The sequence below is a fragment of the Ascaphus truei genome, chromosome 2, assembly GCF_040206685.1.
Source record: "Ascaphus truei isolate aAscTru1 chromosome 2, aAscTru1.hap1, whole genome shotgun sequence".
Classification (NCBI taxonomy): Eukaryota; Metazoa; Chordata; class Amphibia; order Anura; family Ascaphidae; genus Ascaphus; species Ascaphus truei.
The window spans coordinates 447141652-447156775 of record NC_134484.1 but is presented as its reverse complement, the minus strand read 5'-3'; the positions used below and the strand labels follow the sequence as shown (position 1 = coordinate 447156775).

Sequence of the window (15124 nt, the reverse complement as noted above, 5' to 3'; positions counted from 1 at the left end):
CTAAAATAAAACTGGTTTTCTTAAAGGCTACTGTTCAAAGTTTTATCCTGATCTATGGAGAATCCTCAGTTCCCAAGATATTTAACGGGTGAAATTCCATGACAAGAATACTTATTTGGGAAAGCAAGATGGCCACTGGACTTGGCCTTGCTCCAGCAACCAACAGGAAGTTGGAACCCCATTGGTAGATTAGCTTTTTATCCTATCATTGATAACCTCGGTAGCCATCTTGGATTTTTTTTTTGTACTGAAAAATTCTACAAAATGTACAAATTAAATATCTCAAGACTTGCTGGACCACAGGACTCGAGTTAACATGGTTTGGCTAAATGGGACCTTCATTTAAGTTAATAAGATTATTTGACAAACTGTATGGCAGGATAAAAATACTTTAAGATGAATGATTGACATGTAACTTATGGATGAAGTAAGAAAAATAAACAGATGAGGAAAAACTTCATAAGGATGAATGACTTTATATTGAAAATATGAGAATTTATATATTCTTATATTGTTATTTTCCCATTTATTGTATTGCAAATTAGTCGTTCTAAAATTATCACTGAAAGGATGATTTTAAAATAACTGACATGGTATAATACTCCTCTCACTAAAGTAGACATTGTGAAATAATTCTAATAAATAAGATGTAGACAGTTCCACATGAAATAACATAACAAAACAAACCCCTTTGTTCCATACATCTCACAAGTGTTTAGCATCATTTAGTATTACTAAATTTCAGTTAGTATGAGACTGCCAGGGACCCCCGCTGTGTTAATCCGATGGGCCATTAGTCTGTCTGCAGAAATGTCACAGAAATGTTGCAGCATTACTGGGATATTGCCCCAGATTTTCCAAGGCAAGTGTTCGGAAACTCGTGGCTGCATTTGTATCTAAATGTTTTATTGTCCGATAAAGAAAGAAGGGGGACCAGCCCAACATAATCGCTATGCCTAAGCCAAAGCCACCCTAGAAATTACTTTTTTTTATTCCTTGTTGGAACCTGTGGTTTATGGCTAAAAAGATGGTGATGAGAACACTTGAATAAGGAATTTGACTCGGTTGTCTTTGGAGGACACAGAGGTGACAACATCTTAAGGTTCAACATGTATGACAGTGAAAGAGAGAGTCTGCAGTATTCAATATTGTTTACAGATGGTACATGGCTTCCTTATGCCTCTACGAAATAACTACTGATGTAGCAAGAATCACTGTCTCTGCCACCACAGTCAAACGTCTGTGGCGCCAGAGTATCTGCTGCAACCGTGCTGTGGCTGCTTTATGTTTCCGAATTGGACCCTATGACAGGGTGAAGTAATTCGCTGACAATTAACCCGGGAAACATACATCTGACGGCTGAAATCAGCAGTCAGAGGGTTAACCCAGTTAGAGGTACATGACAATAAGGGCTGAATTAAGACAAGCAGCTTGATAAGGAGGCAACTGCTTGTAGTAGGTGGCTGTCTCATGCTCTAGAGCTGTCCCGTCCAAGCTACTGGATCCAGAAGGATTGCCTATACACTCATAGGACAGGAGTCCCAACTAAACAGATAAGGAATTGATCTTATTTCTCTATCCATGAATGTGATTTAAAAACTGGTAACCGGTTTAGACAGCCAGCTCGCAGCTAGGCTTATATTGTATAGTTAGCCTCCCTGCGGTGGAGTAGGTGTTCCTTTTATGTTTTGTTTACCTTAAAGGGACGGTGTGCCTAATGTTTATTTGATTGTGGAAAATAAACTACTGAAGGTAAAAGCCTTACCTATTGTTTGGGGCTCTTACTGACCACACTGCAAGGCCGTCCTGCCACAGACCCCCACAGCGTTAATCACAAGACACCTTCAGCACTACGGCCATGTAAATGTGAGTGGCAGCAGCACCAGAGACAGGAAGGTTTGCTACAACTGTAAATGCATTGTTCCTCTTTAACAGAGAGATTGTAGAAGGTGTAAATGTGCCTTTATCTTGTGGTATTGCCCTAAGGTGATTAATTACCAGGTGGACATTGTTTGCCTTTTAATGGATATACAGATGCAGCGGCCATTATTGAAACACTTCACGCGGTGTATACCTCGGAATACCCATGTGATGGCGCGCGATTTCTTCCAACCGTACCGCCTTAACACGCGTGTGCAGAAAATGGAATTTTAGTGTTCTGGCTTTTAAACACCTGAAATTGACACAGTAGCACAGTACTGTACACATTACAATTCATTCATTTCATTGCATTTAATTGCACACAATCCATGAAATGCAAACAAAGCAGCCGCGATAAACACGTGTGCCTGGTGACGATTGGCAGCGTTAATGCCGCGTGGAGTACAGCAGCGCCGTGATTTATTCAAAAAACGGCCGCTGCATCTGTAACAGATGTTGAGCTTTTAAAGAAAGCACCCAATTATAGGTGCCATTGTCAAATAATTTATTCCACTTTATTTGTAACAAACATTTTTGGAATATGTTTAAAATAGCAGAAGTGAAAAAGTGACCAGTATAGCACCAATGTAAAGTAAAATTAAACAGTCTCGTATGGTGACGAAAGACACAGCTTAAAACAAATGACATAAGCATATTTACAAAAGTACCACATATAGTACCCAAAACATACAGTAGGACCCCTTTATTTGTTAGACTTTCGGCGCGTGTTAGGTATGGTGTGATTTGTAAATAAGCTCCAGTCTCCTTTTTGTATTGTGCTCACCTTATCTGCTCCAGTTCTTGGTGTAACTACTAATTTATGTTCTTCAGCTAATTTTATAACATCTGTTAAGGAAGATGCTGATGCCTCTTTCAAAAGACCTGAAATGCAACCAAACATGTGAATCAATGCATAGGAACATATATTAATACAAATATATTAATACACCATTTATTATTACATACAACTTAAACTATGGGAAAAAAAACTACTGTTGTGTGTCTAAAACGGAAATTGTGCATCCCCACATGCTCCTACAGAATTCTCTGTAACAAAGACGGGAAGAAAAAACATCATGTACTGTAACATACATACAGATAGGATTAATCATTTGTGAAAGCCGTTCTGCCGAATGAATAATGCAGATGTACTGTGTACCAAGGAGCAATACAAACATTTAAAACATTTAGAAAGTGCTAATTTTGTCTGCATGGTTATCCAACTAGTTACAGATGTAGCAGGACTCGTTGACTCCGGAGCCACAGCTGAAAAAGCAGCTCGGAAAATAGTGCTGCTGCTGTGACATCCCTGCAGGGGGGTGCAAGCTTCCGGATTGGATCCCCCAAATCAATAATCCTCGGTGCCGGGCCAGCTGTATGGTCATGGTCATGCTGCTTGCCCCACTGCCATAGTCCCATGGCCGTAGACTAAATCCAGCTACATTGGGACATAGATGTAGCAGACTTTATTACATCTGTTATTGCACAATATCACGCATTTCGCAGTTTATCGCACGATTAACAGCTGCTCTATTGAAACAAATGCAGCTGCTGGTAACATTGGCGATCTTGTGAACTAAATGCGCAATTTGTACATTACAGTGCGTTGATGGTTGCAATAACGTCTGCTACATCTATTGGTCAAACTAACACTTCAACCAACACATTATTTAAACACCTTTCTTCCATCAACTTCTTTACCCTCTATCTACTCCTTCAAGGCGTTAGGGATCTCTTCTAATCCTGAACCCAGACATACACACCTGATTTTACCCACGCCTCCCTGCCATCTCTTCCCCTGTAAATTGTGTTAACCCTCTCATTTTAATACTGACTAACCTTAAAACTTGCCCCACAAATCAAGCATCCCAATAGCCTGCACTCATGGTTAATATCCCACACTCAGTCACGCCTACCACCTATTGTGACCAAGCACTGCCATACACAGCACTTATTCCCTCACCTGCTGTCTCTGTAAGTTCCACATCAAACATCTTAGATTGTAAGCTCCTTCAGGGCAGGGATTTCCTTTCCTATTGTCTGATTTTGCTGCACTAACTGTATTATTATAATTCCCTATACTGTATTCTTTGTGAAGCGTTGAGTACACTTTTGGCGCTATATAAATAAAGACATACAATACAATACAATTGCGACACAATTTTCATGTTTATAACATTCTTGACCAATCATGCTAATCAACATCAAACTAGTCGTTTTTGACTAACTGTAATAAATGTGTAAATATTGGTACAAATTAGAGAGATAGATACTCTGAACTAATGGTGTACAACTTGCTTGCCTCTTGAGGATAAACAGCTGAAAAGACTTAACTCTATGTTCCCCAATGTTATATAGCATGTTCCCCTTTAGAGAATTCTTGGCAAGCATATTTCCAAAAAAAAGGAAAGCCCAGAGATTTTAGGATCATAAGAAATTACACAATTATATTCAAATGTCATAAACAATCTTTCATATTTGTAACAATGTCCAATATAATATGTGGTTTTACATGATTTTGGCGTGCGGAGTGTACGTTCCATATTTGGAGATGCACGATTTTTGAAGAAAATATGGAGGTTCCCGTAGCTTTATAATTACTGTACCAGCATGCTAATTATCTATTGCACAGTCAACAATGTACAATTCTAGGTTTTCTAAATGTGAGTTAGATGGTTATAGAAATTTGTAAGTGTGCGAGTTTTGTTTTTGCATTAGAAATGGGGAGACAGACTGCACTCCACATTCTTGTAAAAAAGTGTTCTTTTACAATCCAAGTTCCTCTAAAATAGTTGTACAGCTACATCCAGAATTACTATAAATAAATCCATTCATGGGTGAAAGGAGAAGTCTTTAGTAGAGATTTTCGTAAAGATTAGTAGAGATGTATTTCATGTACAGTGGCGACACACTTTATTCTAACTCGGCTTGCTCCGCGAATTTCAGATTATCCCGTTATCTACGGTTTTGTGTCGTTTTCGCCCGGGATGTATTGCGTTATTTTAGCGGCTGTGATTTAAACATTTTATTCCCGCTGTCTGCAATACTGCAATGCCGTGTAAAAACTCATGGGGGCGTTTGCGAGCTGTTGTCTTTGAAGCCGAGAAGCCGTGCCCTGAAATTCATGAATTGTAATGCAGTACATATATATATATATATATATATATATATATATATATATATAACAACAACCCCTATAACCCCTAACATACACATACAGTACTGTATATGCACATCAATGATACTATAGGCCGTCCCCTGGCGAGATGTGTTTGCAGCAGAGAGAAATCCGCTGCTCTCTCTGCGCAAACATCGGCACATTAAAAATTATTTAAAATACATTTTATTCATAGTGTAGATGTGCAGGGGGTCTCCGGAGCTGAACCGCATTGATTTCAGGTCGGGGGACCCCCTGCTTCCCGAGATACAGGCCCCTTTATGAGGTGCCGGTATCCCTCTGCATTTAAAGGTCCCGATCACGTGACCGCGGCATGTAAACCAAGCAGAGGGATACCGGCACCCCCTAAAGGGGCCTGTATCTCGGGGATCAGGGGGTCCCCGGACCTAAAACCACAGCGGTCCAGCTCCGGAGACCCTCTGCACATCTACAGTATAAATAAAACACACACATCAATAAAGAATCGTTCCTTACCTTTGCGGCTATGTGCTATGGTAACAAAGCAGCATGAATGTATTTTTAATAATATTGTACAGTGAGCAGGGGGTTCCCTGAGCCAGAAATCAAAGCTCAAGGGACCCCCTGCTTGCTCCTGCACAATATTATTAAAATACAGAAAATGCTGCTTCATTACCATAGCTGAAAGCCGCTAAGGCAATGAAGGGGTTAACCCACCGTGCCCGCTTTATTGTGGGTAGCGGGGGTGGGTGAAGGGGGTATTTGGCCCTTGGTGTGAGTTTAGGACTTGCGGGGGGGTTGCGGGTGCACTTAACCCCTTCACGACCGTAGCAGTTAATACCGCTACGGTCATGAAGGGGTTAACCCCTCCCGCCACCCCCCCGCAAGCCCTAAACAACCACCATTGGGCCTAAAACTCCCTTCACCCACCCCCGCTACCCACAATAAAAAAATTCACACACAGCAGCCGCTCAAAAAATAAATAAATAAATCTAAATAAATAAATAAATACATGAATATAAATAAATACATTTAAAATACATTTGTATTCATAGTGTAGATGTGCAGGGGGTCTCCGGAGCTGAACCGCATTGGTTTCAGGTCGGGGGACCCCCTGCTTCCCGAGATACAGGCCCCTTTATGAGGTGCCGGTATCCCTCTGCATTTAAAGGTCCCGATCACGTGACCGCGGCATGTAAACCAAGCAGAGGGATACCGGCACCCCCTAAAGGGGCCTGTATCTCGGGGAGCAGGGGGTCCCCGGACCTAAAACCACAGCGGTTCAGCTCCGGAGACCCTCTGCACATCTACAGTATAAATAAAACACACACATCAATAAAGAATCGTTCCTTACCTTTGCGGCTACTGCTGCGGCCGAGTTTATTCGAGCATTTGCCCATTCTCGGCCGCAGCAGTAACCTGGCGCGTGCCAGAGTGTGCCGGGCGTGCACCGAAGACACGTAGGAGCGCCCTCCGATCGGGGCTTTCTCTCTCCCGCTGCCGGGTCCGCCGGGTCCCCCGGAACCCCCTGCCGCCGTCCTCCACATCGCGGGACACCAGGGCTCCCTCGGGGAGCCCTGGACGCGCGTGCAGGGGGCGCAGGCTCCCGATGACGCGTGACCACGCGTCGATGACGCGCGGCACGCCGAGGGAGTGCGGCTAGCATGCCGGGGCATCCCCAGGCTTGCGGAGCTAGCCGCACTCAAATAAAATGTGCCGCCTCTGTATGTACTATGGTAACGAAGCAGCATGAATGTATTTTTAATAATATTGTACAGTGAGCAGGGGGTTCCCTGAGCCAGAAATCAAAGCTCCTGCACAATATTATTAAAATACAGAAATGCTGCTTCATTACCATAGCTGATAGCCGCTAAGGCAATGAAGGGTTAAGGCAGAATAGCATGTTTATTGGGGACATTTGCCCCCAATAAACATTGCAATAAACAATATACAGTACACCCCCTGTGTATTTAAAATACATAAACAACAATAAATACATTAAATACATATTTTTAATGTGTCTGTTAAACCTCCCTGCCTTGACTGTAATCTATGTAAGGCCCCCTCCCCCTAATGTGTCTGTTACACAGATTACAGTCAAGGCATGAAAGTTTAAGCCCCCCTCCCCCTATTGTGTCTGTTAAACTTCCCTGCCGTGACTGTAATCTGTGTAAAGCCCCCTCCCCCTAATGTGTCTGTTTAATCTCCCTGGCCTGTGTTTCTGTGAGTGCAGTGTATGTAAATGTGGGGACGGGGAGCGGGATCCCGTGTAAATATAATGCAGCGCCTCACTGCCAATCAGAGTAGGGATGGAGTTCCCACGCTCTGATTGGCTACTGTACCATGTGAGGCCGGCCATGTTTCTTTTAATGACGTCATCTTAAAGGCAATTGAAGCAAAGCCATTCTGATTGGCTGTGCTTTCATTGCCTTTAAGTGACGTCATCATTTTTATTTTTATCGGCCAAAACACATGGTTTTCACGGCCCAATCAGGTTTTCATTGCCTTAGCGGCTATCAGCTATGGTAATGAAGCAGCATTTTCTGTATTTTAATAATATTGTGCAGGAGCAAGCAGGGGGTCCCTTGAGCTTTGATTTCTGGCTCATGGAACCCCCTGCTCACTGTACAATATTATTAAAAATACATTCATGCTGCTTCGTTACCATAGCACATAGCCGCAAAGGTAAGGAACGATTCTTTATTGATGTGTGTGTTTTATTCATACTGTAGATGTGCAGAGGGTCTCCGGAGCTGAACCGCTGTGGTTTTAGGTCCGGGGACCCCCTGCTCCCGAGATACAGGCCCCTTTAGGGGGTGCCGGTATCCCTCTGCTTGGTTTACATGCCGCGGTCACGTGATCGGGACCTTTAAATGCAGAGGGATACTGGCACCTCATAAAGGGGCCTGTATCTCGGGAAGCAGGGGTCCCCGGACCTGAAACCAATGCGGTTCAGCTCCGGAGACCCCCTGCACATCTACACTATGAATAAAAATGTATTTTAAATAATTTTTAATGTGCCGATGTTTGCGCAGAGAGAGCAGCGGATCTCTCTCTGCTGCAAACACATCTCACCAGGGGACGGCCTATAGTATCATTGATGTGCACATACAGTACTGTATGTGTACAGTACTGTATGTTAGGGGCTATAGGGGTTGTTGTTATACAGTATATATATATATATATATATACTGCATTACAATTCATGAATTTATGCCATCTGGCGGACACTCGAAGCATTGCAGCCTATTAAATCCTGAACCATTATCAATTAACACATCAACCGCGCGTCAGCCGGGCATGACCCCTGGCTGGGAACGCGGCATGCTCCGGGTGAACAGCGTCGCATTCCAGGAACAAGCCAGGGACAAACCAGTGATTTGTTAAAATAAAGTCTGCCACAGCAGTATGTATTTCAGATGCATATTGAAGCATGTAGGAGATGTGTGCAGAGGTGAAAAGAAGGACTGCATTTGGAAAATAAATGTAGGCTTTTATTTTCCCCAAAGCATTAACAACATAAAATATTAGCTTGTTATCAGCATAAACAGGGTTAACCAAATAAACCAGGCCTGCAGTAGCTCCTATATGGAGCACTGACTACACCAAGACTGTAGTCCCTATCTGTGGGTTGGAGGGCTAAACACCTTACCAACCATAAGACAAGCTTAGTCTGGGGTAAGTTTTTTTATTTTAGGGCACACAGGTTCCTCCTGGCTGGGATAGGGGATGGAAAGTCTAGTTTCTGGGTCCTCTATCTCCAGTAGCCCAGGGTGGTAGTTTCCTGGACTTGAGAAAGTATAAACATAGCCTGCTCTCTATAGTGGTCCATGGTGTATTTCTGGATCCGAGAGCCTTTTGCTGTGAGTCTAGGTAGATTTTAATAATAATAAACGAGCCATCTGAGGAGATTAATCAAGCTAGTCTGCTTTAGCGTTAACCTCCTCAGTGCTTTTTCAGGCTCTGAAAAAGTGATTTCCCCTGTCTCAGTATCTGATAGCAGATCCACCCTGTTACAAAGTATTTCCATCCTCGCACATTACCAGCTCTCACAGCTCTGCCTCCCCACAATCCCACTGACTTCTTCCCCAATGCCAACTCCTTCAATTAACAAGCAGCTATCCGACAAACATCAACATTCTCACCCCCCTGTACCCTATGTTTCCACATACCATTCCCTATAGATTGCAAGCTCCTTGGGGCAGAGCCCTGCTTACCCACTGTAACAATGTATGTTAATATGTGTTACTTATTGTTTTTTCATCCTCCAACCCTATTATACAGCACTACAGAATATGTAGGCGCATTATAAATAAATGATGATGGTATTATTATTATTATTATTATTATTGTGTGCACTGTTCATGCAAGTTTGCAAATGTGGCATTTATTTGCAACAAAAAAAAAGAAAAATGGAAAGTTTGCAGACAGGTTACATGACCAATGTTTATGTTGGTTAGGTGACCTGTTTTTTGTCTTTTCTTTTAGTCTTCTCCAAAAGTAGCAATAAAATGGCAAAAATCTTGACATTTACTGTAGCCATTTTTGTCAAGTTTTGAAACTATGAAACAAAAGGGGTTTATAATTATACAACTTTTGCAAACCAAATTTCTCAAAGTTCACACGTCTACACTTTAGTAAATAGACTCAAAATAATTGCACCCTATATATCAAAGGAAATATTTTTTTAATTCTTTATAAATATGATTTCCCCTCCCCTCCAATAGTTTTCTTAGTTTTGCAGCAGAGAAACTTTAACAAATAGAGCTAATATTGTCTGGACGAGGGATGCAAAGTCAATAATACGGAGAAGAGGCCGATGGTTAATGGAATTCATTAAACAAAACGTTGATAATCCACCATAATTAAGACACATCTCTTTCATTGACCCCCCTCCTGAAAGCTATTGTTAAAAAAAATTCCATAACATTGCTGAAACTCAATGTTTTTTCTGTTTCTCTGGTACTGAAATATGAATGTATCTGCTCATCTTCTCCCGTCTAAACTACTGCAACCTTCCCCATACAGGCATTCTGCCTCAGCTCTCTCCCCTTCAAGCTATTCAAATGCTGCCGTGCAGATACCGGTAACCTAATTATCCTCTTGATCAGTCTGTTTCTCTCCTGAGTACTCTCGACCGTCTCCCTCTTAAACTCAGCATTCACTCTAAAATGAGTTTTCTCTGTTATAAGGCTCTCCACTCCTCTACCCCTCTTTATATCTCAGTTATAATCTTTCGCTATAGCCCTAGAGCTCTGCCTCTCTAGCTCTTGTATCATTACAGTGCTCACGCCTACAGACAGGCCCGTCCCTATTGTGTGTACTGCCCTTAAGCAAGCACTATTAAGGGCGCTGCCCCCACCCCCAAAGAAATGAGAAAATATATTTCCTGCCCACCCCCCAGGAAGGAAGCAGGGGGTCTCCGGAGCTGAACTCCATTAATTTCAACACCGGGGACCCCCTGCTTCCTGAGATACTTACCTCCCTAGGGGGTGCCAGTATCTCCTGTTCAGGTTTAGCTGTCCCATGACATGGGCCAATAGGAAGCCGTGACATCATCGGTGGCTTTCTATTGGCCCATGGGACCGGGGGCTTTAAACCTGAAGAGATACTGGCACCCCCTAAGAAGGTAAGTACCTCAGGCAGCAGTGGGTCACGGGAGCTAAAATTAACGGGGTTCAAATCCGGAAACCCCCTGCTTCCTACCTACAAGTATTTTAAAAAGGGGGAAGTATAAGTGCTGCTACTCTCTCTCTCTCTTGCCGCCCCTGAGACATTCCCCCCGTGGCGGCCCCTTAGCTACTTACCTCCATGGGATGGGCCTGCCTACAACCCTTCTCATGTGCTGCAATGGATGACCACTTGTCACAGGAGATCAGGTATTTACACCTTTTTACCGGGATCATTCACTGAGCAAAACAAGATAGTAAAACAAATTGTCATTTATTCCATAGAAACAGACGTACACACAGTGGATTACAAAACACAGGAGAAAACACACTTACTGTGGGTCTGGGCTACAAAACTGGACTTTCCTAGGTGAAATGGCACATAAAATAAAGTCATTAGGTTGACCGGGTCTTGTCCCGAAATGTCCTGGAACTCAAATCAGCATGAAGTTCCTGACGCCACAGCTCTATCCGCTCTGGAGATGCTGAAATCCCTTGACCAAGAGTCCTGGTACTCTTTTCGGTTTGCAATCCCAGCCGCGACCGCTACGTTCTATTCTCAGAACTTGGCCCCGAAAAGTGGGGCTTAGAAAATTTCTCGCCTCGAAATTTCTGAAGCCGGCTCGCTGCTATTTCTCCCAGAGCATCTTTTGGTGATTTCGAATGTGCCACTGCTGTCTTGGCGCATAGAATCTCTACTCGGATTGGCTTAGGGTTTCTTATAGTATTTCAGAGTTCATTCATGAAATACTCCAGCCAATCCGAGCGTGGGAAAAATCCTAACAGCCTATCAGAGCGCTGCCAGTCTATTTAAGCCGGGCAAGCTTGGATTCGAAACCTGACATGGGCATGCGTCAACCTGGCACCTCTGCCACTTGTCAGTCAGAAGCCACCGGCGGAGTTAGGCTCCAATATCGCACCCACATACACCAACTTATAAATGAATACATTTGAAATTGATTTTGTTTATGAACTATTTAAGGAACATGGGGGGATGTGGGTGCAGTACATTGATGATATCTTCCTGGTCTGGGCCGGTACTGACAATACTCTACTTCATTATATTGAACATCTTAAGTCTAATATGACCATTTAATTAACTCATCAGATTGAAAAAATCTCTATCAATTTCTTAGATCCCATCATTTCCATGAAGGAGAGCAAGTTGGTCTTTGGTCTATATACCAAACCGATCAATAAGAACAACCTACTCCATTTTGCTTGTCATCACCCCCCAGGCACCACCAGAGGTCTTCCATATAGTCAGTTCATCAGGGCTAGGCAGATCATCAGCACCGATACAGAGGTTAAAACCAACTTAGATAACATGCAGCAGAAGTTTATTGATAGGGGATACCCCCCATCTCTCTTACTAACACAGAGGGAGAGGGCTGAGACCCCTTCCAGGGCCACCCTATGAAGAGGAAAAGGTTCACAGATCTCAACTAAAGTTCTCTGTGCCCTTTGTCTCCATGTACGGCTCTTGGAGTGGGCGAGTGAAAAAAAATTATCCTGGACAGCTGGCACCTGCTTAGCACAGACGAGTCCCTGGCTCGACCCTGACGGCAAAACCCCTATTTTCCAACAAAAGGGGTAAGAATTTCAGGGATAAATTGATCAGGGCTGACCAAGGAGGCACTTAGTTGACCAAGACATTCCTAGGGACACCGAAGCTAGGCTGCTTTCGGTGTTGTAGCTGCAGTCACTGCAACAACATGCAGGAGGGTAACCTTTTCACACACCCCCAGTCAGGCAAAAATGTTTTCATCAAACAGTTCTACACATGCCTTTCTAGGAACGTCATATACCTTTATCAAATGCCATGTGGATTAGGGTATGTGGGAGAGACTGACAAAGAACCGACGGGGTGGCAATATGGTTTCAAATCTTTTGCAGAGAGCGTCCAGGTGGATTAGGACACTGGGAACCGTTATACCAGGTGGAATGAATAAGGAGTTGGACCTCAGTTTTTTTTTCTGAGGTCCTCCAATTTTATGATCCATTCTCCACCAACAAGGCTGCATAGGGTGACCAAGTCTCATTAACAACACGGTGTTGATGACGTTGGGACTTGACCCACTGTCACCACCAATGGCCCCCCCACAGAACATCGTTCTTTGAAGTTGTGCCAGTGCCCCTTTTTCGTAAGGGGCGCTTCAGGGGCCACATATGATCATGCACTTGTCCAACCATCACCCGTTCACGCAGTGGGACTTATCCTTGTGTCTCTACCCACATCTGTCCACTCCCCCTTTTTGGTATATAGACGTGACTAAAAATGCCTTTATGCCTTTCTACAACCGCATGTTGGAACTTTCTATCACCATCAGGTTCCCCCTAGGTTTATTGGGACGTATATACATTTATGTCCCTAGCACCATTTCAGTAGTCCTAAGTGTGTAATGCGCTTTTCATGGATTCTGTGTTGATGTAAAATAGTTCATTTGAGCCCCTATTGTGACTGCATGGTTTAAGATTGAATCATACTTTGATTATGCTAAATCCTTTTCCACTCATCATTTGACTGCATTGTTTCTTGTTCTAATCTCCTTGTCCCTCTGTTTCACATGCTCCACACTTGGGAGGTTACCATAGCACCACTGATGCTCTGGTACATGAAGTCTGTAACTGCAGTACCTCACATTGGAGACACTGAGCATTGCTTGGACTCTTTTGCGCATGTCTGTGTGCTGCCTGCTTCCCTGCCAGATGCCCCATGGGATTGGTGATGTCATACGCATCGCACACAGCACAGTGAGAGTGCATGAGGAATCTGAGTGTGGCTCCGCCCCATGACGTCCTCGGATTTCCATTCTTTGGCAGTTAGTTGAGCGCATGGATTAGAGCCGCTTGACTGTCAGCTGAAGCAGGTCACGTATTGCCTCTGGCTCCTTTAGTTCACTGCAGGACCTCTGAAGCACATTATTACTTATGTACCTGGTTGTAAGGATTCGGGAGTCAAGCCGCCTTTGGCGCTCTCCCACCCTACCTCCGTTCATGCACAGGGCTCCTTCCAAGGGAACATCATCCGCAGGCCGCACAGCGCGCATGCGCCACCGGTGATGCCACCATGTACTGTGGGGAAAGGTCCCGCCACTGGATTGTGCCGCACATCAGCGGCGCGCGCACGTGACGCATGTGCAATGCGCCCAAGCTCTGTGGCAACAGAGCTAATCAGCTCCAGCACATTCACCTGTCTCCTGCACCTAGCCTATCACTACTTCCACTGAGGCCGCTCCTCCGCTCCGCCTCTCCATAGGATTGGACAGTCCTGCCTATGCTGTGCCACTGGCACTTTGGCTGAGCATAGATTCATGTTCCGTTGTGCTTACCTGTTCTTTGCCTCCACAATCTTGTCTTGCCTTGCCGAACCTTGCTCTGTGTATTGACCCGGCTTTGCTCTTGGGCTCCGCACCTCTGGAATACTGACCCCGGCTACCTCTAACCCTCCGCATCTCTCCAACCCTGACCTCGGCACTCGGACAACTACTACTCTCCATTCTCCAACCCCAACTATGACTAATAGTACCTTCAATGATCCGGACCTTTCCTACTCTGACTTTGGCAAGTTTAACGACGACTCTTACCTCTCCAACCCTGACCCGGCAACCTCGACCAATCTACACTCCAGACATGCCCCCGTGGCTGTGGGTGGTGTTTATACCTATTCCCACCTCAGTCCCGGAATCCCGCCTTGTTTGTGGTGAGCACAGTGTTACACTGGTATAGTTGGTTGTCTGGACTTATAACTAAGTTTAAAATGGTACCCTGTTCTATAAACAGTAGGAAGAAGATTCCATGATATATGCCTTTTCTCTAGTCTGCTTGAACCACACTGCATAGCCAGAGACTGTCACAGATAGTGCAGTGCTGCTAACCTAGCTCAGTTCTATTTCTGAGGTTATGCCTTTGCCAGCCAATAGATCCAGTTGTGGATAGGAGGGTTGTCCCTCTGCAGATGCCTTTGTTTTACATGTGTGCTTATAGTCTGCTTTAGTCTTGCAAACTTCCAGGATTTGCCGAGAGGAATGTCCGGCTACAGAAACACACACACACACACACACACACACACACACACACACACACACACACACACACACACACACACACACACACACACACACACACACACACACATATATAATATACACACACACAGGGAAACAGGGGAATGCGGAAAGGAGACCCTCGCTACAGCTTGACTAAAGGTGCTACAATCAGGGGTAATGGCTAAACAATCGAACAAAGAGAAAAGAAACCCCTATAATGAGAGCACTCAAATTGGCTAGGATAAAGGAACACCAAGAGAGAGACATCTAACAGAACAATTCTAATAGCAATGGTGGTTTGATTAAAATAACTTTTATTTAAGAAATCAGATAAAATAAAGTCAATGATT

General features: G+C 44.0%; 1 protein-coding gene across 1 annotated transcript in view; it reads right to left on the bottom strand.

Annotated features, from left to right (window-relative positions):
• The window catches only part of XYLB (xylulokinase), a 195360-nt gene that overhangs the window by 3089 nt on the left and 177147 nt on the right, over positions 1-15124 (bottom strand). The window contains exon 18 of the mRNA XM_075589153.1: positions 2705-2802. Coding sequence (XP_075445268.1) covers positions 2705-2802 — 98 coding nt within the window. The remainder of the gene's footprint in view (positions 1-2704; positions 2803-15124) is intronic.